At 43.1% G+C, this 25,263-nt stretch overlaps 1 protein-coding gene across 1 annotated transcript in view; it reads right to left on the bottom strand.

Moving 5' to 3' along the window:
- Positions 1–25,263, bottom strand: part of wwox (WW domain containing oxidoreductase) — a 138,781-nt gene continuing 113,518 nt past the window's right edge. The window contains exon 9 of the mRNA XM_062420783.1: positions 1–201. Within this exon, the coding sequence (XP_062276767.1) occupies positions 10–201 (192 nt within the window). The 3' untranslated portion in view covers positions 1–9. The remainder of the gene's footprint in view (positions 202–25,263) is intronic.

Genomic DNA, 25,263 nt, shown 5'->3' with positions numbered 1-25,263 from the left:
CTCCGTCCATCAGAGGGCCTGTATGCCTGCGGGCCTCTCTGCAACCAGGCGCTCGCTCAGCTCCCACAGCCTGGCAGCGCTGCTCTGGTCCTGGGCCTGGATGGACGGAAGGCAGCGGAAGCAGTTGTTGAAGTACATGCCGCCTAACCCCTCCAGCTCTGGAGCTATGGCACAGTACACCGTGGTGGCTGCACCTTGTTGCTGTGGACAGAGAAACACACAGAAGGAGACATGAGCTTAGTGGGCAAATAATGAGACGACGAGACAGCATCAGCCTGCAGGAGGAGACAAAATACGGAGAACTCATCTACTGACACACAGACATTAGGACTTGTCCTGTCCAGAGAAAAGGAGAGAGGACCGATCTTATCAGTATGTCCTCTGTGAGACACACACACACACTCTCTCACACACACTCTCACACACACACTCTCTCTCTCTCACACACATACTCTCTCTCTCTCTCTCACACACACACACACACACACACACACACACACACACACACACACACACACACACACGGTTAAAATGACAGAAAAAAAGACTCTACACGCTGTCTCTCCTCTCCTCTCCCTGCAGCCCATGATGACTGGGTCATATTACCATGGGAACAGCATAACCCCTTACTGTACATATATTTATATACATATATTTATTTATTTATTTCTCTACTTGGTGTGTACAGGACCTCTGGCTATATGGGACCATGGAAATGCTACAGATGTATAGACTCACAGTGGAGAAGGTGAGATCATGGACAAGAAAATTATACCAGCTCCTGTTTGGATGGGAATCACCAGGGAAACCGCAGCTTTTATGTATATTGTAAAAGAACTGGTTTTAATGCCATGGTTATGAATATGTATATTTTCACATGTGTATGTATATGGGCTCAGCCAGGCCTTCAAAGTTGAGAATAAGTATTGGAAATGATGCAAGAACAATTCTGTATCTATGTGTTTGAATCAGATGTTGGTTGGTTCACTGGATAAAAGATATTTCCACTTACAATACACAAACACACTTACACACACACTACTAGGTTTTCCCTCTGGTTTTTTCTAAGTAAGTCCACTCTCATTTTTAGACAAGTTTAAATCTGATGATCACTCAAGTCTCAACCCGGAAAATGAGCCGAGACGCACTGTAAAAAGTAAAACAGTATTTTGACGCAACCTGCTAAGTTCCCTAATACACTCTGCCCCATCAGTCAGTAATTAGTAGGGATATTCTTGGGAGAGCGAGATTTCTGTGACATTTGAAAATGAAAGTTGAAACTGCAGCAGAATAAACACGTCAGAGAGAATTACACACATAACCCCGCTGCTCAAAGAGGGATCTTTCATGTTCCAGCTCCGGCTAAAAGCTGCTGTGACAGCTTCCCTGCAATCTGCAAGGCTGGAGACGACTTCTGTATGGCCACATGAAATGGCTCGCCTCTTTATCTCCCAATGAGAGGGAGAGAGTGAGATGGGGAGGTGGGGGGTGGCAGAGAGAGTGAGAGGGAACACTGATGTGACGACTAAGGACTAGTGTTTAGCACAGAGCACTGGCACACACTGAGACAACCCCCTGTATATGCAGTACTCAAACATGGGCAACACACACAAACATACACACATGCATAATAGAGCCACATTACATGCCAACTGTTTGAACAGCTTCCTAAAGCAGCTGTGAAACCAACACACATGAAGTGGGAAGATCCATTGAGGTCTAAAGCGTTTTTACTTTCACACACAAGTACAAAAATATGCACATAAATGCAAATGCAATGAACAAAAAATACACACAAAGTACATTCCAAGAAATATTTTTCTCATCAACACACCCAAAGCCACCCACCCACGCACACACACAAACAGTTACACACAACCCCCTCTAAGCTCTAAGTAAACTTCCGCCAGGAGGAGCCCTGGTGTGTAACGTCGCAGCAGCAGATTGAGCGTGTTTGAAGTGCAGTGTGATGAGAGAGCTGGTAAACAGCAGATGAAAAGGCAGCATCTCTCTGTGTGCCGCTGTCTGTCTCACCTGCCAGTGGGGTGATAACTTCATCCACATCACATGTCACCATATCAAAGAAAGACAAATGCCAAGCAGTGTCTCAGAGTTACAGGTTCACACACGCTCAGTTTAACTCATCTCCCCCGCTTAGGGCATCTGATTTAGCTCGTCTGAAAGCTAAATGCCTTTTAAACTCCACTGAAGATTTCAGCGCTAGCTGATGCCCCCTTTAACTTGGCTGACTTTCAGAGCAGTGTTGATGTGTCCAGTTACCAAACACTCGTCCCACTATAAAGTTTAAATACTGATAAACAAATTAAAAACCCTTCAAGTTTATAATCCAGATTTATGTGGCTGAGTTTATAGTGAAGTCTGAAGTCAGTATTTTTTTTTTCCAAAACTGCTTCCAATTTCTGAAAATATTTCCTAGAAAAGCAAGAATCTGTTTCTCTACAGGCTGCAACAGTCCAGTTAGTGGTGATTGGATAATTACATTTACTGTTCTGTGCTGTGTGTCCAGCAATGTGCTATTTTATTGGTGTTTAGCTCATCCCCCTCACCACTTGACCTTGTGACCTCTGTAGAAGATAAGGCTGATGAGATTAGGCATTAACATGCTCAACCACCCACCAGAGCCATCTATCATTGTGTGTGTGTGTGTGTGTGTGTGTGTGTGTGTGTGTGTGTGTGTGTGTGTGTGTGTGTGTGTGTGTGTGTGTGTGTGTGTGTGTGTGTGTGTGTGTGTGTGTGTGTGTGTGTGTTTAGAGATAGGACGTTGGGAACATGTGAGGTAGTGCTAAAGAGAAAAAGAGGGGGTGTGCAGTAACCTTAATACACTTGCAATAGACACAGACACACATTCATATGTGCATGCCTGAACACGAGCATGTGCCTGCACACACGCACAATCAGATACGCAAATAAACACTTGGGACAATCCACATGAAAAGTAATGTCACTGAGGCAGTGTTGATCATACACATCTCCACTCTAACAGCCATTTCTAACCCACGTGGAACTGTAGATTATGCCTGTAAATTTACAAACTGATGGATTTTGCTTTGTGTCTTTCTATCTTCTAAAACTTAATGTGAATCATTCTCTTGTGTACAGTAGTTTTCAGAGAAACATCTGTGGTGTTTTTAGAGTGTCTCTCTTCTAACCAGAGCTGTGGACTTAAATTTAGGTCCAGCTTAATTTGCAAAAATTAAGGCTTCAAGACTTCAAGGCTTGACTTGGACTCATCTCAACAATACTAACACATGGTTTACTTTACTCAACTAGTTATGTTGCAATTATCTGCAAAAAATGTTTGGCAGGATATTGTAGTCAATAAAAAGGATTTATGAGTTATCGTGATTAAATTAATCATTGTCTGGTTGCTCCGCCTATTGCTGTGCAATTGGCCTATTCAGAGAGCCAGACAAATGGTTCTACCACAAAATATTTTATTGATTTTATTCCCTCCAAGTCATCTCTGTAAGAGATAATGGTACATCATCAGCGTTTCCACTATGAACTTATAGCTGCTTTAGAGACTCACTCTCAAAGACTGTATGTAAAACACTATTAACAAAGCTTTGAAAGGAAAGTGCTCAAATTTGCTAACCTAGTGCCATTTCATCAATGAGCACAGCCAGCATTCAGAGAGCTGAAAGAGACTTCACTTGAACTTAAGACTTCACTTGGAATTTTTCCAAAATAATGAAACAGCTCTGCTCCCTTCAAACTGATTTGGGGAGGGGAGAAGATAGGACAAAGTGAGGTGCACCAAACCAACCTAAATCTGAAATTGTCAGCATCACAGCAATGTTACAAACCAAAGGAGCAGGACAGTACCAAGTAAGAGCAGATGTCATGGCTTACTTCTATCTGATTTTGTGGGTAGTGAAAACAAGCAAAAATACCAAGAGAAAATACCATCAAAACACCCAGCTGACTGTAGATAAGCAGCAACAAGCCTGCATTTAGTCTGGAAACTACCACTATGGCTCTGAAACTGCTCTGGGATCAGATCCAAGTCTTCCAATATCAGTACCACTCAATACCCAACAACCTTATGGACTTACAAAAGAAATGTCCTTGTAGTATTACACAATAACCAGTTGTTGCAAACTCTTTATTGAGCGTATTCAAAAGCAAAAAAGGTATGTGGGGGAGATGTGATGTGGAATTTACAGTAATGTTTTTTTGCCGTGTTCTGTTCTGTGTCTTCATCATCCAAGTTGTACTCAGCCGTATGAGCTTTCTCTGACCCTATGCATGTGACCCTTCACCCCCACATCTGTAGTTATGGCATTGACCTCTCCCCCTCTGACCTGGATGTAAATAAACCCAGTACTGTAGAGCAGTCTGTTTTTGGCCCATCCCTGTACATACAAACCTGTAAATACAAACAGCTATGCATGCTGAAAACCTAGCAATTCTTTCAGGTACTTTTATAATCCCCAAATTCTCATATGGCATGTGATGAAAAAAATAATAATAAAAAAAGTAGAAAACAGATAAGATTAAAATAAAAAAAAAGTTTAAAATAAATGAGTTGATAATATTGTCAGGCAATATCCTCTCTTGGACAGTGTGTGTAGAGTCTTCCTGTTTTTTTACTCCTGTGGGTAGTTCTCTTCCTTTGCCTGTCCTTCTGTGTTTCTGCTCACCATCTGTGTCAGTTGGCGCCAGTTGGCGTTTGTACAGCAGCAAGGGTTGAGGCAGAGAAGAGCAGGGGAGCATTCATCAGCTGACCTCTGTGATGGCACTCCAATTCAGCAGCAGTGCTAAACGTTGGCAAAGCTATTTATGCCTGGGACACAATATGAGAGGTTCATCTCCTGGCATGAACTAGACAACATTACAGCATATGTCAATGCTTGTCATGTTAAGGCCTGCTGGATGTGCAGTAGATCTTTACATCATTTGCGGTCAGAACCAAAATTTTGATTTTTAAAAAATAAAAAATTCCTAGCCTGCTTGAAGTTAAGTAAGCTGTCAACCTCAGAAATCCCAACTGTAATTTGAAGTACACCTTGTTCTTTAAGGTACATTTCTCACTAATACTATTTACTCTGTTTTGGATCTGGCCATATTGATAACTGGTAAAATACTGAAATCCTAACTTGGTGGATAACATATTTTCTACAGTCCAAAATAATAAGGTTATAGCATATAGGTTTCGAAGATATTCCTGGCTTGTAGCCCCATTAAAGGGATCAGGAGGAGTGCAATTTTTGCCTCAGCCCTCTGCCCAGCTTCGTGGACTAGCTATCCTGAAAGTGGACTCCAAAGGGATTGTGATTCTGTTTCAGGAATGTGTTTTTTTCAACCTGTGATGTTTAAAATAGATGGAGGTGTCTGATTTTTAATCTGTGCTAAAGATATTTTACATTTAATAAATAACCATTGAAATCAAAACCTCGGTCCTCTTTGTGTGTGTGTGTGTGTGTGTGTGTGTGTGTGTGTGTGTGTGTCTGTGAACATGTGTGTATGCAGTTTGCCCTCAGCCGTGGTAACCTCTGCGAGCTGACAGCTCAGCTGAGCGTGCCTGGCCCAGCTGTAGAGGGAATCCTGGGTAACGCCGTCCCATCAAATAAACAAGCTATTCTTCCATTCAGCTTGACCACTCAACCAAGAGGAGAGGAGATTAGCACCTCAAACACCTCAGAGCACACTTCAGAAAGCACCCTGACACTCACCCCTATGACTCTGTGTTGACCTCCGTAACCCTGACTGGGGTAGGCCAGAGGTCACGTTAGACGAAAGCAAGTAAAGGTGCTGTGCTTTTTGTCAAATCTATTAAAGAATTTAAGTCAAATAATAATACAAAGAAAGCAAACCATTCACTTCTACAAAATAAATACATGCTAAAGCGTTTAGTGGAGTGGGTGCCACGTCCATAATCTGACAGAGAATGAGCGGCTCTCCTCATCACGGGTCTCCACAGTGATTAAACTGCCCCTGGTCATCTGTGTGTATCCTCCATTAGCCTACTGGCTGATGGCTAATACTCACCTACTGGCAGCATGATCCCCTGAGGGGCATTAAGGACAGGATGGAAGGACCAGGCTCCTCCCTCCCTCCTTCTCTCCTTCTCTTTCCTTTCTTTCATCATGCCTGCTCAATCTCTCTGTCTTCCTTGTCTTGCTCCCTGCTCCTTCCTTAGCCCCTTCTTTCCATCAACCCTCTCCAGATCCCTATTCCCCTAGCAGCATCATCCCCCTCTAGCCCTATAACTTACAGGACTGGGCATAGAGTGCTGCTGTAGCTGAGGCCTCACGGGTAAACGGTCATAGTAGGACCTCTTGGAGGTAAATGGACTTTCTTTCCCTGGAGTCCCAGATCACAGATGAGCTCTGTTGACATTCTTTCTTTCTATATGATACACAAACAAACAGAGTGATGTGGTAAAGGATGAGAATGTGGAGAGAGAGGACCAGAGGGATAAACTATGGAGGAGTGACAGGAACAACCCCCACACTTACACCCCCCGCCTCGCACTATTTCTCTCCTTTTCTCTCTGCGCCCCTCGCTTTACCCCTTTTGCACCAGATAAGATCAACTGAGTGTCAGTCATCAACAGCCTCCTGTCACACTGTGATTGTTCATCTTTTATGTGTGTGTGTGTGTGTGTGTGTGTGTGTGTGTGTGTAGTCCAATGCGACATTGTTGCATACATTTAATGTCTGCATGTTTGAGGGAACAATAGAAGAAGTAAGTGAGGATAGAGGTACAGGGGATGCAAAGGACACAAGGTAGAGGAGGAAGGGGAGGCATAAAGAGGAGAGGAGGGACAAAGACACTGGATTAGGAAAGAAAGGAGAGGAGATGAGGGAGCTAGGACATGAGGCATCCAAGGGGAAAACGACAGGGAGTCAGAAGGACTTGCGCAGCGACTGTGAAACTATCTCATTTTTATCTTGCAAGGGGACTTCCGAAGTGATCCGCACAACCTAATTATTTTCCCCTAATAAAAGCAACATATGCTAAGACAATAAAAGGCCTTATTGGACACCTATTCATTAAAGAGGAGCAGTAAAAGGAGCAGGACTCATGCACAAGGATTAGCTTTTAAAAGGGCTTTTCTCTGGCTGGAAATGGCCTTAGTCTTCCTTTAGCACACCCATATGGATGCATAGTCCACCATAAAAGATCTGAATTATACATGAAGAGGTATGGCTACTTTATTGGCTGTGATCTGCTTTTTCACTCTCACCTGATTGCATCCATGCCTGATACCTCAAAGTTTGGATAGAAAAGATCTACTATGTATGAGCGCTACAAGGCTTGTAGTTTTGCGCCAAGAAATGTCCAAATGTAAAATACATATCGCTAATGACAACCACTCAGCAGCGATAAGATAAGCCAGAATTCATAAAAGTTGGTTAAGTTAGTAACACCCAGTTGAAATAAAGCATGCTGGTGACTCACATCTGACAGTTTGACACAGTGAAGTCATTATTCCATATGGTCAATGTACTGTAAGTGTCAGTATGTTTCTATTATGAGCAGAGCATTGCTGTCTATGTGTCGGTATGTGAGTGTGTGATGAGCTGGTGTAATAGGGCCACACACAGGTGTGTGTATGCTCACCTCCTCACTGATGCACCAGCTAATTGGTCTCCTGCGGCAATCTGACATATTCACACACTCACAATCACACATACACATTCGAGTGCACACCAATCCCAAAACACACACACACACACACACACACACACACACACACACACATACACACACAATGTAGTGCACAGTGCAATAGTTATATCCACATGTATACAGACTGTGCAAATATGCACACGTGCAAACACGATCATGTATGCGCCCGCATGCACAGACAGCCCGCAGAGTGTATTTCCAAATGAACTCATTATCACAGCGCTGACTCCAAGTGAAGAATGACACTCTAAGAGACTGCTCATACTGTACACACACACCTACTATAAAGAACTGTAAAAAAAAAAAAAAAAAAAAAAAAAAAAAGCTATGACCAGAATAGTGTGCTGTAAAACACAAGCTATGAAAGAAAATGTACTCAAGAGCCAAACACCTCTAAAAGCCCCCAAATTTCTAAGTGTTATATCTCCAACACAGGAAAAAGCAGGAGCCACGTAACCCACGAAACACAATGCAAACATTATCTGGCTTTTTGTTATGTTAAATAGCAGTGATGATAGTAGCCACCCCTCCAACAGTGGACATGCACCCAGCTGTAACAGTTACTGGGAATACAATCCCAAAATTTAACATTACAACTGAGCAAGAAACCCGATTGTTCAACAGAGCAGAGATACATTTTAAATCATACAAAGGAAAGGAAAAGTATTTTTAGGCAAATGACTGACATGGTTGGAAAAAGAAACTGAATGATAAGTAGTCCAGCCCCACCGAATGCATAAAAAGTGGTTTTCAGTTGAAAAAGATTTTATTCTTTATCCTGAATATTTTGTTTATTTGCTCTCTGAAATATTGCCCCATTCAAGCACATCTTAACCCTAATCTAGGTTGATCTCACTCTTTGGATGTGGCAGGAGAAAAAAAATGTCTGTTCATATTGTCTATCCTGCTCATTTAGCCACCCCCACTCCTCACCCCCCCTCTTTCCCTCATGGTGGAGGTCGAGAGAGGGATGTTCTGTTTTAAATAAGAAGGCAGTACTGCCCCATTAAACTCTGATAGTAATGATATTAATTTGGCAGGAACGTGTCATTTTCACAGGAGAGCAACTAGCTGAACTGTCATTATGCACCCACACACACACACACACACACACACACACACACACACACACACACACACACACACACACACACACACACACACACACACACACACACACACACACACACAGGCGAAAGCATTCCATCTTATTCACACTGTCTCTAACACACATTCTCACACAAATACATCCTCCCTCCCTCTCTCTCTCTCTCTCTCTCTCTCTCTCTCTCTCTCTCTCTCTCTCTCTCTCTCTCTCTCTCTCTCTCTCTCTCTCTCTCTCTCTCTCTCTCTCTCTCTCTCTCTCTCTCTCTCTCTCTCTCTCTCTCTCTCTCTCTCTCTCTCTCTCTCTCTCTCTCTCTCTCTCTCTCTCTCTCTCTCTCTCTCTCTCTCTCTCTCTCTCTCTCTCTCCCTCACACACATACATAGACCAGGAACATGCACAGGAGAGCAGCTAGCGGTAACATTGTGAGAGAGTCCGAGAGATCTGCTAATGGGATAGATTAGTGTGCCCTTTGTCACAATGGCTACAATGGAGTGACTGTAGCTGTGACTTATATCCATGTCCCACCACTTTCCACCCCCTTTTACTCTCCACTTCTGCACTTTCTCCTGCTTCTTTTCCTCTCTCCCCTCTGATCTTCCATTCAATCCAGGTTCACATTTTAGTCTGTCTCTTGCTGTATCCTCCAGGTTCATGACTAGGTGCATGAACTAGAAGCTGAGTATACGAGTAAGGAGAGAACGGCAGAACTGTTTGTGTTGCAGCCAGGATGCAAACACACATTGTAACATTTGTTTTTTTTATTTCTCATTATGGATCATTGTTAATGAAGCTTAATGAGAATAGAGATTCTTACAAATTAATACATGAAGGAAATAAACGGCAATCACTGTTAGATGTTGCAATCACCAAGACTGTCATAAAATACTAAAAATAAATTATCCACGCATGCCTCTTTTATTTAGAGTGCCCTCTAATAGTTAACCAACCATTAGTCTATCAGAAAAGTAAAAAGAAAAAAACAAGATTTCATTGGTCCATTAGTCACAGGGAAAAAAACCCCTCAAACTACAGTTGGGAGCTGCATCTTGTCAGCTCCTGACTGTAGTTAGAACGCAGTGTATAGAACAGTGTATAGAATGCTAAGAGGCTTAATTTGAAACAATGGATATAGGATGTGGTGACACCCAGCAGAGGCAACCAATAGTGTAACTTCATTCAGTCAGTGACCCAGTCTACCCGGGACATCAGAAGCTCCTATTCCTCTGGAAATATCGGTTAGCTTTGGCACAGATGAGGGTTTATGAGGATTATATGAGGATTTAACAGACCTCATTGACCCACAGGACTGAAAAGGTAACTCAGTCTCTTTGTATTTTTTTGTATTTCGCTGTAATGCTGAATTGATGCACCAATCTGAGAAGTTGTCCTTGGCAACTGTTTGTAAAAGGGCTGGCACTTTGGAAAAAAACTTGGTGATTGGATGACTCATCTGTCTATTACTGTTTTACATTGTGAAGCAGCTGGATTTAAGATTGAGATACGATAATGATTTGCCTGTACCACTGTTGGTTTGGACACAAGTGCATAACTTGAAACCTGAAAAGATGCATTCTTGCATGATCTCTGTAAATCCAGCTGCCTTGCAAATGAACTGTGATGTAGCACATTGTTAAAAATGTTATTTCTGACATTCTGTCAGCCATGGATCTCAAACCATTTTCTGATGCCACAAAAATATGTATTTAAAAAATGTAATTAACATAAAGATGTGACGACCAGTTGACTAATGGTTTGAATTTAACAACTACTAGTCGACTTGGAAAATCTTTGGTTTGGGAAAATCCTACTTTTATTATTAGCAGAATTAAATTTCCATCGATGTAAGCATAGTTTGAGTCCTGGTACTTGCAAGAAGAAATGGAGAATATGGTGGCAGATGAAGAACAGAAAAACATAGGTGGTCAATGAACCAGTGGCAAACCAGAGCAGCCAGGTGGAGATGTATGTTGTCCCACATGACAACATACCTGGGCTGCTCTGGGCCATCCATCTGTTCGGCTGGAGTGAGGATATTGTGTAGTGTGTCCAGGAAAGTGATGAGATGGGCAGTATTGTATGAGCCAAGGGTTGAATGGTGATTGAGGACATGTTGGTGATTTATAGCTGCACACATGGTGATGTTCTACATTCACTGGCCAGGAACCTCTACAATGGCATGCAGGCTGATGACGTTCTTTCCCCATTGCGGCCTTTTTGTGAGGTTGAAACCCACTTCATCAATAACTATGAATTCATGGGAAAATGAAGAACTACAAAACATTCCAGTAATGTGTCTTCAGTGATCCAGTCATTTGAGTTTGTAGTTGCTTTAGCATTATTGCATTGTTTGCTTTAGCCTTACATACTATTTCAGTCACTTGTTGAGATGTCAAAAGTCTTCCTCTTCCACCATGACGTGGTTGTCTTCGAGTTCCATAAAATATACATGTCTAATACTGCAAAATACTATAATTATTAAAACAATACAGTAACAAAACTGTAAATTGACAAAGTAGGAGTCTCATTCCTCTTGCTCTATCTCTCTGCAAAGTTGGCATCCATTGTTCTTAAAGAAAGGAGAGCTCATCTTTGGCCCTTTCATGGCTAAAGCTATGATTCCTAATTGAAAAGTAACAGGTGTTTGCCTGTATGAGGAGTCAGTGGTGTAATTGGCTGTTCGAGTTTAGCAATCTGAATGCCAGTATCTTCCATGTGTACACGTGAAAATGGGGAGAACTGTGTGTAGTGTTCTGCAAAAACAAACAAAAAGCAGGAAATGTATTTGTATTTATGTAGAATTGGTGTAAGATAAGGTACAGAAGTTTTAGGTTTTAGTCATTGTGTCTCAAGATAAAGTGTTAATATGTAAGCAGCTGAGAAGAACTGTAAATTAATTGCCATTGTGCCAGGGTTTCAGAGCCTTTAGACCATCACAATGAAAATGTGAGCACATGCACAGATATTAATTAAACATGTGAAAGTTAAGAAAGACACACGAGTAAACGTAGAGTATTTGATTTGTGAATTGTCATTGTGTATTTGCGTTTTAAGCAGTCCTGACACCCTGCTGCACTTATTGGACTATGACACTAATAAGACCTGTCCAGCACCTGTCTCTGTAAAACTGCTAAATATACTCACACACACTGTCACATGAACACACACACATTCGACCGCATGATGACCCTCAAAACAGTAAAAACACTAAAGAGGGATGTGCCAGTGCATTGCGCAGTGTAAGAAGAAACTGAATGTATTTACCTGTTTTTATTGGTATGCTGATCCACGTGTATTTATGCATGTCTGAGTCAGTGTGAAAGTGTGTGCGTGTGTGTGTGTGTGTGTTTCTATGTGTGTCAACGCTGACCCCATCTCGGCACTCCTGACCGGTTGAATGCAGGCTGCATAAATTAGTGCTGATGCTCTGCAATGTAATTATGCTGCTGTCAGGACGGCCCCTCTACTCAAATTCATTTTAATAAAGTTGGTCTCCAAGGTTACCGACCAGGGGTCACCTTCGGTGTCAGCCCCTATGGATCGCACCCACGGAACACTCTGAAAGTCTGTGGTCTGAGTATGGTAACACCTTAACACGACAGCCTGAACCCCCCGCATCACAACACAAACACACACCTCCCACTGACTTACTCAGGAAAGAGAAAGGCGGGTAGCAAAGGGAGGAGGGTGGAAACATGAGTGTAGAAATGAAGATATGTTACAAAGAGAGAGAGAGGAGGATCAAAACTGTTTAAGTGAGAAGGTAGAATAGAAAATGTGGGGGGGAAGAGGGGAGAGAGGAGAGAGGAGTGGGAGGGTGAAAAAAGAGAGAGGGTGGGAGCATGAAGGATTAAATAAAAATTAGACGAAAAGAGCAAAAAGAGAGAGGGGACAAAGGTAGGTGGACAAGGAGAGGGCAAGGGAGTGTCTCTCTTGGGCAGATGGTGGGGTGTATTCTCATTTGTCCTGCTACAGTGTGTGTGTGCTAACACTAACCTCCAGGGCAGAGCTGCAGCACAGAACACGCTCTCAATTAGCCAATAACACAGACCTGCGCATGCAGCTGGGAGAGGGAGAGGCACTGGTCTGCCAGTTAAACATTCAGGTTGAGCAAACACTAACGCAATATAAGCTGAATGAAGAACTACATAATTTAAATTTTGGATACATTTCTAATTTCTGGAGGGTCCAGTAGTATGCCGTTGTGCCTAATGGTGGTGGAGTCGGGCTGTAACTAACTTGATCAATAAAATTTCAGAAAACTGTAAAAGTTGTAACTGTTTCCAAAAGCTAAACATGCAACCTGAAAAGTCTTCTTTAATCCCAACGAACAGTCCACAATCCAAAGATATTCTGTTTACTACTGACTTACTACTATACATCTGAAACTACAAGAAACCAGAAAATATTTCCACTTTAAAAGCTGGGTAATGTAAAATTGGTGATTAATTTTCTGCCGATCGATTAATCAATTAATTAGCTAAACCTTCTAGCTCTACATGAGTGGTTATGTATTTTAAGCTGTGTACAGTATATTAATCATGCTCTAAATGATAGACACACAATTTTTAATCATTTTGTCATGAAAAAACATTTAAATTGACAAAATTTGCAGAAATTCAAAGACAAATACTGGTAAAAATTATTCTGACTTAATAATCTGACAAATACAGAGTGTTTTATACTGTATGCATCAATTATGGCTAACATTGTAGATAATGCTTTGATTTTGTCAATTTTTATATTTTTCTCATATGTTGTATGTGCTTAGTTTTAGATTTCAATTGAACAGTCATTACAAACAAATTTTTTTTTTGTCAGTGAAGTAAGGAAAATGGTTAATTACAAATGGCACGGACAAACACCAGATTGGCTTTAATATTAATCCTAAAATCACATTAAGGTTTTGCTTCTTGTTACTAAGCAATCACACTAATATAAATTCATCAGCTACCTCTGACCGGACTGTATCATTTTCCTAATTACCACCTGCGTTTGATGTTGCAACCTGTGCATATTGAAATATCAGTGTGTGCCTGACCAAATTCACACAAACAGTCTCTCTGCACTCTCTTTGGTCTGCTATCATTCAGTGTGTGAGTGTGGAGTCTAGCCGCGTGGGCTGGGGTGACTTTGACTGCCTGTGTAATAGTTACAGCGGCATGCTTTGTTAGCTGCAGGTAATTTATGGTTGAACTGGCCTGATAGTCTGATACGATCGACTGCCTCGAGTGTCTTTACCAGCCGGCCCCAAAGACACAGAGGAAGACTCTATTCGAGGAGGGGAAGGGAGGAAAGAGACACAGAGAGAGAGAGAGATGGAGGTAGTAGGCTACAGGGTTTATTAACTGTTGCTACTGAAAGGGAAGAATCTGGATTTATAGAAGACACAGAAAAATAATGAAGCAAAAATGAGTGTGACATAAGTGTACTGGGGAATGAGTAATGAAGGTGAAAGGCAGTGAGAGGGTGAGCGAAATTAAAGAGTTGCAGAGCAGTTAAGTTCTCAGCATCTCTCTTGAGGTGTGTTGAGAATTAGATTGCATTAAAGACTGACAGTCCATTCATCTAAACCACACCAAGATGGAACATTTAGTTAATTGAATGATTAATAAATTCAGCTCAGTCACACATTTCACTCTGGTGTTGGCTTTGGATAAAAATGTCTGCCAAATGGCAGACGTCATACATCACTTGTTTGAAATGCTTTGCTTTAGACTCGTGCCGAGCATCAGTATAACTTGAGCTAGTTCAGCCGTGTATACAAAGCAGAAGCGATACAGCAGCAGCATAGTAAGTTGTTTAACCTTGTGCTTTGGTGGCCTGTCTGTCTTCCTCTCTGTTTCATCAGTAGAAGATTTTTCTTTTTTTTCTGTTGCTGCTTGCTCATCATCACCTCTGTCTGCGAGACACAAGTCCTTCAACTCAAACTAAAGCATCAGTTCAACTGGAGATTCAATTAATACCTGTCTTTTCAATATGGAGAGGCACACAAGTCTCCACGCCCACTTTGCAACACCTTTCTTCACTTAATACAGACAGGCACAGACCCTTGCTCTATATTTACCTTTCCTTCAACCCCTCCCCAAATCCAGTTAGGCAGGAAGATCCTCGCCCTTCCTGCTCCTCCCTCGTACCTCTTCCTCTAAGATTGGCTACTCTAATCCAGTCTGTCAGGCCAACCAGGTCCCTGACTGCTGTTCGCCTTTCATCTCCCACCTTCAAACAGAATGAGCATGCTTTCATAACCCTGGGTGAGTGACAGGTAGGGGAGTCAGGTGGAGACAGGCCTGTGATATGGACAGGCACTTTGTCCTGTTTAAATACACTAATGGAGGATAAGAGGCTTGTCAGGGGGACAGTTGGAGATAGGACGGGACAGAAAACACAGACACTCATCTTTACTTATGGACAATTTGTGAATGCAAAGACGGGGATGTGCAATATATTACATCAGATAGCAAAGGATGCGGTAGAGGATACGTATCTGCGGTCTCACTTTAACTTTGTGTTTGTTTCACCCTTAACAGAAAGATAGATTTAACACAGTTTGCATAATGATGTAAAGTAAAACCACATTTCAAAGAGCTCTTAAAGAACAAAGGAAAGCTACTCAGTTTGCACACAGAACAACTGACTGATGTTTGCAGACACAAGAGTCCAAGAACGGGGTTTCTCTTATTCCTGGGCGAAACACTCCAATTTCAGAGTTACATTAACACACAAATCACTGGTGAAAACACACACACACACACGCACGCACGCACGCACGCACGCACGCACGCACACACGCACACACACACACACACACACACACACACACACACACACACACACACTCTCATCTCAGTTTACACACCCAGTAGGCAGCCTTTTGGATAGATGGCAGGAAGAGGGGGCACACAAATAGGATTTGAGAGTGGAAGTGGGGGCAGGGGGGGGGGGGGGGGGGGTGAGTCCATAAATAGGATTGTGTAGGAAGCAGGGCGAACTAAATAGGATTGTAATGTACAGGAAAGGATGTATAAATAGGATATGAGAGTCAGAGCTGTGTTCTCACTAGTTACACGTCCCTGCGGTATAGGTGTTCTCTAGGATTGGCCTGCAGCATGTATGCATGTGTGTGTGAGTGAGTGTGTGTAAGTAAAGGCCATTAATGTGGAGGCTAATCTTGATGCACCTGTCTCCTCAGGCAGAGTGTGACCTCCACTAGCCAGGTTCACCCATGTTCGTCCTCCCATCCCATTTCTCACCTTCTCCCTCTCTTTCTCCTCAATCCTCACATCCTTTACCCTTTTCATTTCTTCTCACTTTGCTATTCATACTTCATCAATGATATATGCGTTGTTTTGTTTCCTATCTTTTTGACCTCTTTGAGCAGGTAAACTGTCGCTCGTGCTGGGTGAACGATGCTCCCCCTCTAACTGAGGTCGACGGTCAAAGCTCTGACTCCCTTTTTCTCTCTCTCTGTCTTTCTTTCTCTCTCTGTTTTTGGGGTCAGTGGGCTTTGGGAGCTGTCAGCTCAGTGCTGGTGTCTGCTGGCTGACGGACTAAGATCAGAGGTCAGGGGTCAAGGGTTAGAGGGCAGGACGTGACCCTAAAGACAAACAGCGTGGGGAGAGGGTCGTACCCCCGAAACAGCCTGTCATTCTCCACACAGGGGGTAATGTAGTGTGAGCATACATACAGTGTGTGCATAAATGTGTTTGGCTCGCTCATATTTACATGTTGATGCTCTCTTTTTTGCATACACTTGTACCTGACCTCAACGTACAGTGTGTGTGTGTGTGTGTGTGTGTCTGTGTCTGTGTGTGTGTGTTTGGCATAAGATGTGATATGGTGTGTGTGATGTGTCATGTTAGCATAGCATGCATCTATTAGCCTGTTTATGGTCTCCTGTCAGAGCAGCTCCTCTCCTCCGCTCATGATTACATTACAAACCCGTTTACACAACCAAGGTCACAATGGACCACTATGAAAACATCATCTTCTCCATAAGCCAATGCAACAATGCATACGAAACTGACAAAGACCCAGGCAGTTAGTCACACACGGTGAGCAACACATACATACTCTCACACAGTCATATCATCATATTTTAAGCACCAAGGTAACTGTGTATGTTTGTGTGTGTGGGGACAAGGAAAGCACACTGCCTCCTCAGACAGGTAATGGATGGCAGGACTAAAAGAGACTGAGGGGAATTAAGATAAACACACTCTGATAAAACCAACCTGCCTAGCCGCACTGCTGTCCGTTTACCAGGAATTAAAACATATCACATATGCTGCACGTACATAGACGTGTGCAAGAATGTGCACATACACACTTATACCTTTGTTAGCATGCAGACACATATACACACCCATACTGTACACTTAGGATTTTATTAAGGATTTATTTACAAAGCCATGCTTAAACAGTGGAATAAATGTGTGGACAGTGGTGGCTCTTTGAGTAATTGATCTATGAATCACACACAAGAGATCTTGTAAATTATGAAGACAAATAAACCCCTCCATATATCAGACCCATATTATAAAATATTAAGCAGATTTAAACAGATAGAAATGTATCCGCACAGACAAGGACATTTATTTTTTGCTCTTCGGTGTTCTGCATACAGATTATGCAGACTAACCGGCCGACAATCATATTCTGGGTCCAGAGCCAAGCTTGGATCACAGAAAGAATGACATTGGTCCCACATTTTTGCTCGAGTAATTGCAGTGGAAAGAACTTTGACTGAACAAAATTAATGTTATTTAAAGTTACTGTAGTTATAAGGCCATAAGTTCCTGCACCTGCATGTAAAGAAGGCATAAAATACATTTGTCTAAGTTGGCACAAAATAGAGTAATATTTCAGACTACTTAAAGGATAGTTGCACTTTTTTTTTTTTGGCTTATCAGAATCAGAATCAAATGTATTGTCATTATACAGGTAGTGCAACTAAATTAGAGACAATGCCTTTTGCCTTATTGGTTGCTATAATTGTTTCTTCTGTCCACACTGGCCAAAAGGATGAGCTGAAGCTAATATAAAGCTTCAGCACTCCGAAATCAAGTGAATATCCTCCAAAAGTTTTAGTCCAAAATTCCTACCCACTTGATCTGACTAACTCAGAGCACTTAAGATTAGTTATATTCTGGTTCTCTACTGGACTATCTTAGCATGATCTGAAATATGCAAGTGTAACACATGAACAATCCATAGAACAACCTACAGACGGCTGTTTGTGGGCATGCGCAATCCTTTCCAAGTCCATGCACTACTGATCTAAGTACATAATGAAGTGTGACATATCAAGCAAGGGCGCTAATGGAGTGTGAAGTCATTAGTGAACTCTCTCTTTCTCACACACACAACCTTGTGTGTGCATAACACAACACATATTCTTTCAGTATGTACTTGAAAGGTGTGACTGTGATAAGCCCCTAAGCCTATCATGACCTCAAGGTAATATTGGTGAACTATGTTTTACAGAGCAGCCTCTCAAATACAGATTTCCACAGCAAGAATGTTTCCTACACGAGATGTGTTACTGCAAGCTTTATCGTGTATGTGAATTGAGGAGAATGTGTGGGTGAGACAAATGAACGTCAGCGCAGTTGCAGGGTTTCCCCCTTTTACTGGCGTTCATGCACCTGACACTCGCAGACTGATAACAAATGCATGTGTGTGTTAAACTGTCATAACTGACATAATGTTGTCTGACAAACTCCCAACTGGCACAGGAATATGACAGAGAGAGGTGTGTGTGTGTGTGTATGTGTGTGTGTGTGTGTGTGTGTGTGTGTGTGTGTGTGTGTGTGTGTGTGTGTGTGTGTGTGTGTGTGTGTGCGCGTGTGCATGTGTGTGAGGGTAGGTGGGGGAGTGGGAAGAGAAAAAGAGGGGAAGCGAGAGAGACTCTAAAAGCTTGTCAGTCCCTCTTAATTATTGTAATTGCTGAGCTCAAGCTTCATGCCAAGGCTTAGGCATTCCCCTGGCACAACACTACAAGCCCCCTATCACACACACACACACACACACACACACACACACACACACACACACACACACACACACACACACACACACACATACACACACAGTAGTGTTTCCATCACTTCAGAGGACATTACAATGGCTAACATTCATTTCTTGGAGACTTATCCGAACCTCAACCATAACCACTACTTGCCTAACCCTAACCCTTACCCTAACCGTAACATAACCTTCAACTTACCACAACTTTAAACCAAGTATTCACCCTTAAATTAATGATTTACATTATGGGGATTTGCTTTTTTCTCCTTTTCGTTTCATCCTCTCCCCTCTCCCTCTTTTCCTCAGCTCTCTCTATCAGCATCCATCCACCCTCAGAGCACCCTCTTATTCCTCCACTCCTCCTCCTCTCCTCCCATCACAACAGACCCTTCTGCTTCCTCTCCCCAGCCACTCCTCTCCTCCACCCCTCCGTTCCTCGGAACTGGATTAAAAGTACTTTTCATTACCCGTGCGGGAGATATGGCACTTAAAAATCACACCATTATCATTTTTCACCCAGCAAACAGCACACACTCTCACAGAGACATAATTACCACACCCTGTCATAGCAGAGAGATGGAGGCTGCTGATTTCCAGCCAGGCCGTGTGTGTCACTCTGCGTGTGTGTTTGTGTGTGTGTGTGTGTGTATAAGAAACTGCTGCCTGTCCGCCTGCCTGCCTGCTTCTCTTATTGATATTAAAAGCGCTGCATAAACGAGTGTTTAAAATGACTGTCAGAGGAGTAGAGAGAGAGAGGATCCACTCAAATCACAAACTGCAGCACACATCACTGGATCTCTTTCCCAGCTTGGCACATGGTAATGGCCTGGAATAACAGAATACTGCCGGATGATTCCCATTCCCACATTCCAAGTTTTGCGAGGCTGCAGAGACGGCAGTTGAAATGGAAAGGGATGAGTGATAGAGCTTGCTATAACCAGTCAATACTTAACACATAATGAATTGGAAGTCAGATGATGAATTGAATTTATGGCGACGCTTGTTCTTAATGGCTGAAGTGCTTCAAATTGTGAGGCTGGCGAGGGAAGGGGGACCTGACTCATTCACACTAATATTAATTTAGGAAGCCGGTCCTCATCTTACAGTTAGACCGGTTATGCAGGGGCCATGCCTTCACTCACAGCATTCACAAGGGGGTGTTAAGTATATACGTGTTTAAAATACTCCCTGCACCCCTAAGACATTCATCACAGTGACAACGCTGCATGGCGGCCTCCCAATATCACTCCGCAGGGGCCTGCCGTTGGCCTGTCACAGAAATGGGTGTCTATAATTATGCCTGTAGATAAAGCAGGGACAAACGTGGGTCCTGCATGATTAACTGGGTTGCTGTTTGATCACATTTGACTAATTTGTGGCATAAATCTTCAGGCTGGCGCCCCTGCTAGAGGCCATTAGCCCTGACACTGACACCCCTGACACACACACACACACATACACTCAACACTCATACCTTTTAGAGGAACAGCAACAAGGAGGGGTGTGCTTTTCACCTTCTGTTGGCTACTGGGTTGGTAGGGAGAAAATTCGAAAACCAAATACATATACTGGCAACAGTTTCTGGTAACTGTATCTGCATGAGGTCATGGGTGTGGAAGTGGGGTAGTAGATGGGAAGGGTGGTGCACCTAAGCACTGCAGAGAGAGAAATGCAGGTGTACTGGATTATAAAATTAAGCAAACATGAGCTCTGAGGTCTAATTATGACACAGGGGAGGTTAGAGTGCGAGAGATAGAAATTCAGTACTGTGTGGTGGAGTGGATGCTGAAGCCAGCAGAACCAGCCTGGTAATTTGTAAACAGGTAACGATGCAGGCCAGGTGTATGAGCATATGTACCAATGAGCAGGGGAGGAAACAGGGGAGAGGGAGGGAGTCAGAGGAGAGGGAAGACAGGGGGAAGAGAGTGGGAGGAGTAGAGGGAGGATCTAATTAGGGTAAATTTACAGTGCCCTGTGCCAAACAGCTAAAATGGCCAACTGGGCACAGAGATTTATTACTGGGTTAAATTAGGTTGTCTGTTGAGGGTTTGTAAGACCACCTGCAGCTGTCAATTGTCACAATGATTATTATAACTGTGGAGAAGGATAACAGTGACGCAATGCCAGTCACACAAACACACTACAAGTGCAATAGAGCATTGGTACAAATGCAGGCTCGTGAAGAGAAACCAATATTCTTTTGTGTTTAGGACAATATCAATTGAGTCAAGTGAGTGATTAAGAATGATGCTTGAACCCATTTAGCATGAATCAATGAACCTCTGGACAGAAGGTTTCCAGAGCGAGGAGCCTTTGCCTCCATTTGCATCAGTATCCTTGATCAAATCTGCAAGGTAAACAGGTTTAAAACCTGATGGGGGATATTAAACTTGCAGATTGAGCCTGACTCCCCCCTCCCCAGGCTTGTCTGAAGCTCAGGGCTGGGGTTTGGGCCCCTGCATTTGACTCGGCTGCTGAGAGCAAGGACGTGGCACAGCGAGCCAGCCCTGAGCAGCCATACTTTCATGGTCAGTTTCCATTTAAATATCTGACTGACAGGGAACATGGCGCCATTAAGGCGTCCCGAGGGCCCGGCACGGGAGGAGGAAATGGGCAGATAAAACCCCCAGGGGAGAGGAGGAGGGTGAGAGAAGGGCCATGCTGCCTACAAAGCCTTTAACAGTGGGACCTGCTCTTAAAACTGTATAGGCACCACTCGATCCCTTCAGTGCTCCTTCACTCCACACCCAAAACAACCTTGTCTCTCTGGAACAAAAGCAGGATTTATCTAGCATGACTTACGGCCCCTACCTGATTTTCTTCCTCTGTAGGCAGTATGAGGTCATATAGCATTTGTGAGTGAGCATGAGTGAGTGTGAGTGAGTATGTGTGTGTGTGTGTGTGTGTGTGTGTGTGTGTGTGTGTGTGTGTGTGTGTGTGTGTGTGTGTGTGTGTGTGTGTGTGTGTGTGTGTGTGTGTGTGTGTGTGTGTGTGTGTGTGTGTGTGTGTTTTCACATAAAATAGTAAAAGATTCCTCCAGGCCTCTAATGTACAGTAACTCTCAAACATTTAATACCCACAGTACTATACCTGAGGGGCACTGGAGCACAGTTAACATGTTGCACACAAACGCAACAAGAGCTGTTTTCAAGAACGGTCATCATACCAGTGGGCTCTAATAGCAACACGTGTCTTTCTCTTGTCAATAACTTGATAATTTATTAATTGTTATTTATTAAGCTGGTTCCAGCCTCTCAAATGTGAGTATTTTCTAGATATCTCAAATGTATATAATCATAAATGGAATACAATTAAGTTATGGACTACTTTTCCAGAAAAAAGCAATTTTAAGACATAAAATACAATGATACAAATAATTCATTAATCAGTCATTATCATTCGTTGCAGCCCTAATTTGATGATTCACATCAAGGAAAACATTCACAAACTTTCACAATAATTAATATTCTTGTATTTATTCCTATATATTGAGGCTTTTTTATTTTTTATTTTCATGTTGTGTTATACAGTGATAATACTGTCACTGTAGTGACAGTGGAGAGATGACTGCTGCTGGATTAAGTCCGCAGACATCGCGTTTATGTGGCATGCATCTTAACCAGTAGGCTGGGATGCACCAAAATTGAGGCTTTTTAATAGGAATGTGTCTAGTGTCTTTGTATCCAACACCAAATGTATTATACAGCAGATAAGTTTGCAACTGTAATGCAAAAGTATATGCTCTTGTCTTATTTCAAAAATCATAATCTTGTCTTGGTTGGTTTGGACATTGGTCTTGTGTTAGTCTCATCTGATTAAGTCTTGGCTACAACACTAGTGTTAACTATGCTGAGAATCTTAGAGATGCTGCCAGGTCTAGAGGTTAAGTGGCTGTCAGAAAGGCTGAAACAGAGCAGCAAATGGCTCTGACACATAGACACAAATGAGCAAAGCCAGCCAGCCAGCCAGAAGGCTGACCAGCCAGGCAGGACAGTGGCACCATGAGGACACTTAGCCAGACTGAGAGAGAAAGGGGGAAAGCAAGTGAGAGAGAGAGAGAAAGAGAGGAGCATTGTCTGCCAGTGATACACTTTTACCTCTTCACTTTCCACAATTCAGCTTTCAGAGGCTGAACCACACCCCTCCTTCCTCCCTTCATGCCACCGTCCATACTGCCAGGCCCAATAAGGGTCAAGTCCCTGCATTCCTCTTAAGGACCTCATTTGCATCCCGCCGGCAAACAGCCAGTCAAGGCTTGTTCAAAGGGCCTGCTAATCCAATCAGATTGCTCATCTGTGAGGCCTTATCGCCACAGACACCGGCATCTGCGGGAAGAACATCACAGGGCATCACACGGCTGCTGGTTGGGATTGGTGGAGACAGAGAGTCAGAGGGAAGTATGCATCACAAGGCTTCAACGCAGCTTGGAGTTAGCCAGGAGTGACAGTCGGAGAGCAGGGAAGGCTTAAGCAACACTTCCCATGCTATGACTGCTGCCCCAGGAACGACACAGTTACATATTGGGTGTGAAATATGAATTAGGCCTTTAGGATTTCATCTTTATCTACTGTTGAGCACAGTGCAAAAGAAATGTGTATACAAACAGTACATGAATAAGATCAATTAGAAAAAGTCTAAAAATACAACATACTTTTTTGAGGGCAAGGGCATTTTTGGTCCAGAAACATAAAAACAAAACAATAATTATATCAAGATAAATCTTTTTTGTTTTTTAAACAAAAAAAAATTCTAACAAAAGACACCTTGAAAACAGAATGAATAGGCATAAGAACTGATGTATATGCCCTTCAGCCCCAAAGGGAGGCTGACGAACCTTGCTTGTGTAGGTTAATGTCTAACTTTCAGCACACACATACACACACACACACACACGCAGAGCCGTACCACTAGTACAACAGCAGCCACAGGAGTAAAAACACAGTTTGCTCATTCAGGTATATAAGCTACAGCGGTGATCTGGCGAATGACTCTGTGTCCAGGGACATGGCTGGACATAAAGGGACATGGGGGGGACATAAAGGTACAAGGGGACAGAGAAACCAACTTGGCCGTCCTTGCACAAAATCCCACAGAGACCAAGTCCCATCCCTTTCTCCTTCTCCGTTTCTGCTCTTGCTGTTCTTCTCTTTTTCAAACTCTTGTCTCTCCTCCCCCATGCTCTTGCTCTTTCTATGCCTCCGTCTGCTGCCATCTGCCCTCCGCCATCCCTCCTCCCACTCACCGCACCCGATCGTCTCACCCTCACACTTGCTCTCGACCCTGCTGGTGTCACTATTAGCGGCATCACACTGGGATCACATGGCTGCTGAGGTATGGAGGCCGAGTCAATGGAGCGTGGCACACAAAGACGTCCGCATTCCCCCATCGCCACCGCTTGCTCCCACTCCATCCTCTCAATAATTCTCTCTACCGCCTTTTCCCATCCCTTCCTGATCATTAGCTTGGAATGAAGCCAGATTGGATTTAACTAGCCGGACTAACTGTATTTTTTCCAATACATCACTTGCTGTATGTTCTGCTCCTCTGTAGCAGCTCGGCATATTTAAAGCCACGTGTGCATTTAAACAAAACCTTTTTGAAAGGAGAAAAAAAGTTTGAAAGTTAAAAAAATATAGACGACTCTTCTCAATTGTTATTAAGCGTCATGTGAATTTTAAAACAGTGGATATGTCAATGTGTAACAGAACTGCACTCTGTCGGTTATGTGACCTGCTCTTTGTCCCAGCCTTGGCAGACTATTAGACTTGGAGCAAGGAGTCAGAGAAGTGAGACAGGCGTGAGGAGGAGGCAGACGTGGATCTATAACAGCTCTCCAAGCAGAGCGCTGCTCCAGGAGAGGCAGCTATGGATTCAACCCATCCCTCTCTTTTCTCCAACACTCTCCTCTTTTGTGTCCAAGTGTGTATGGCTGCATGTGTGCAGTATGTTTGCAAGTGTGCATGTGTGTGTCTGCAGCCCCTGCATGTGATAAGCCTGTTGTAGTAGTGGTCCTGTGAGGGACCTAAGGCCCTGTTCTCCTGATTAGTCATTTATCAGGCCTGGCAGCCCAGACCCACCATAATCACTCTTTTCTTACCCCTCCTCCTGTTTCATCGCTGATCCCCCTCTATCCCTCCAGATCTCCCCTGTATCCACCTCTACAACAATGCTCTCCATCCCCCCAACACCAGTCTATATGGTGGTGCATGTACATACCGATGCAACCCTCTAGTTGCCTCTATCCAAGCTGTAGCCACTCCATCCACCATGTCCTCTACTCACTGTCTGAGCGTGTCTTGCCATAAGCCCCATTTTCTACTCCTTTTATTTAACTCCAATTGCAGTTTATGTCCTTGTCCAACAGTGTTGTACTTGAGTTAAAGAGCCAAAGCTGCAGTTAAGGACACATTTTCAATTTGTCTGTTTGAATTTTGTGAACTTGAGCTATTTAAAGCCAAAGAAAAAGAAGACGG

The sequence above is a fragment of the Scomber scombrus genome, chromosome 6, assembly GCF_963691925.1.
Source record: "Scomber scombrus chromosome 6, fScoSco1.1, whole genome shotgun sequence".
Taxonomy (NCBI): Eukaryota; Metazoa; Chordata; class Actinopteri; order Scombriformes; family Scombridae; genus Scomber; species Scomber scombrus.
This window is presented reverse-complemented; position numbering and strand designations above follow the sequence as displayed.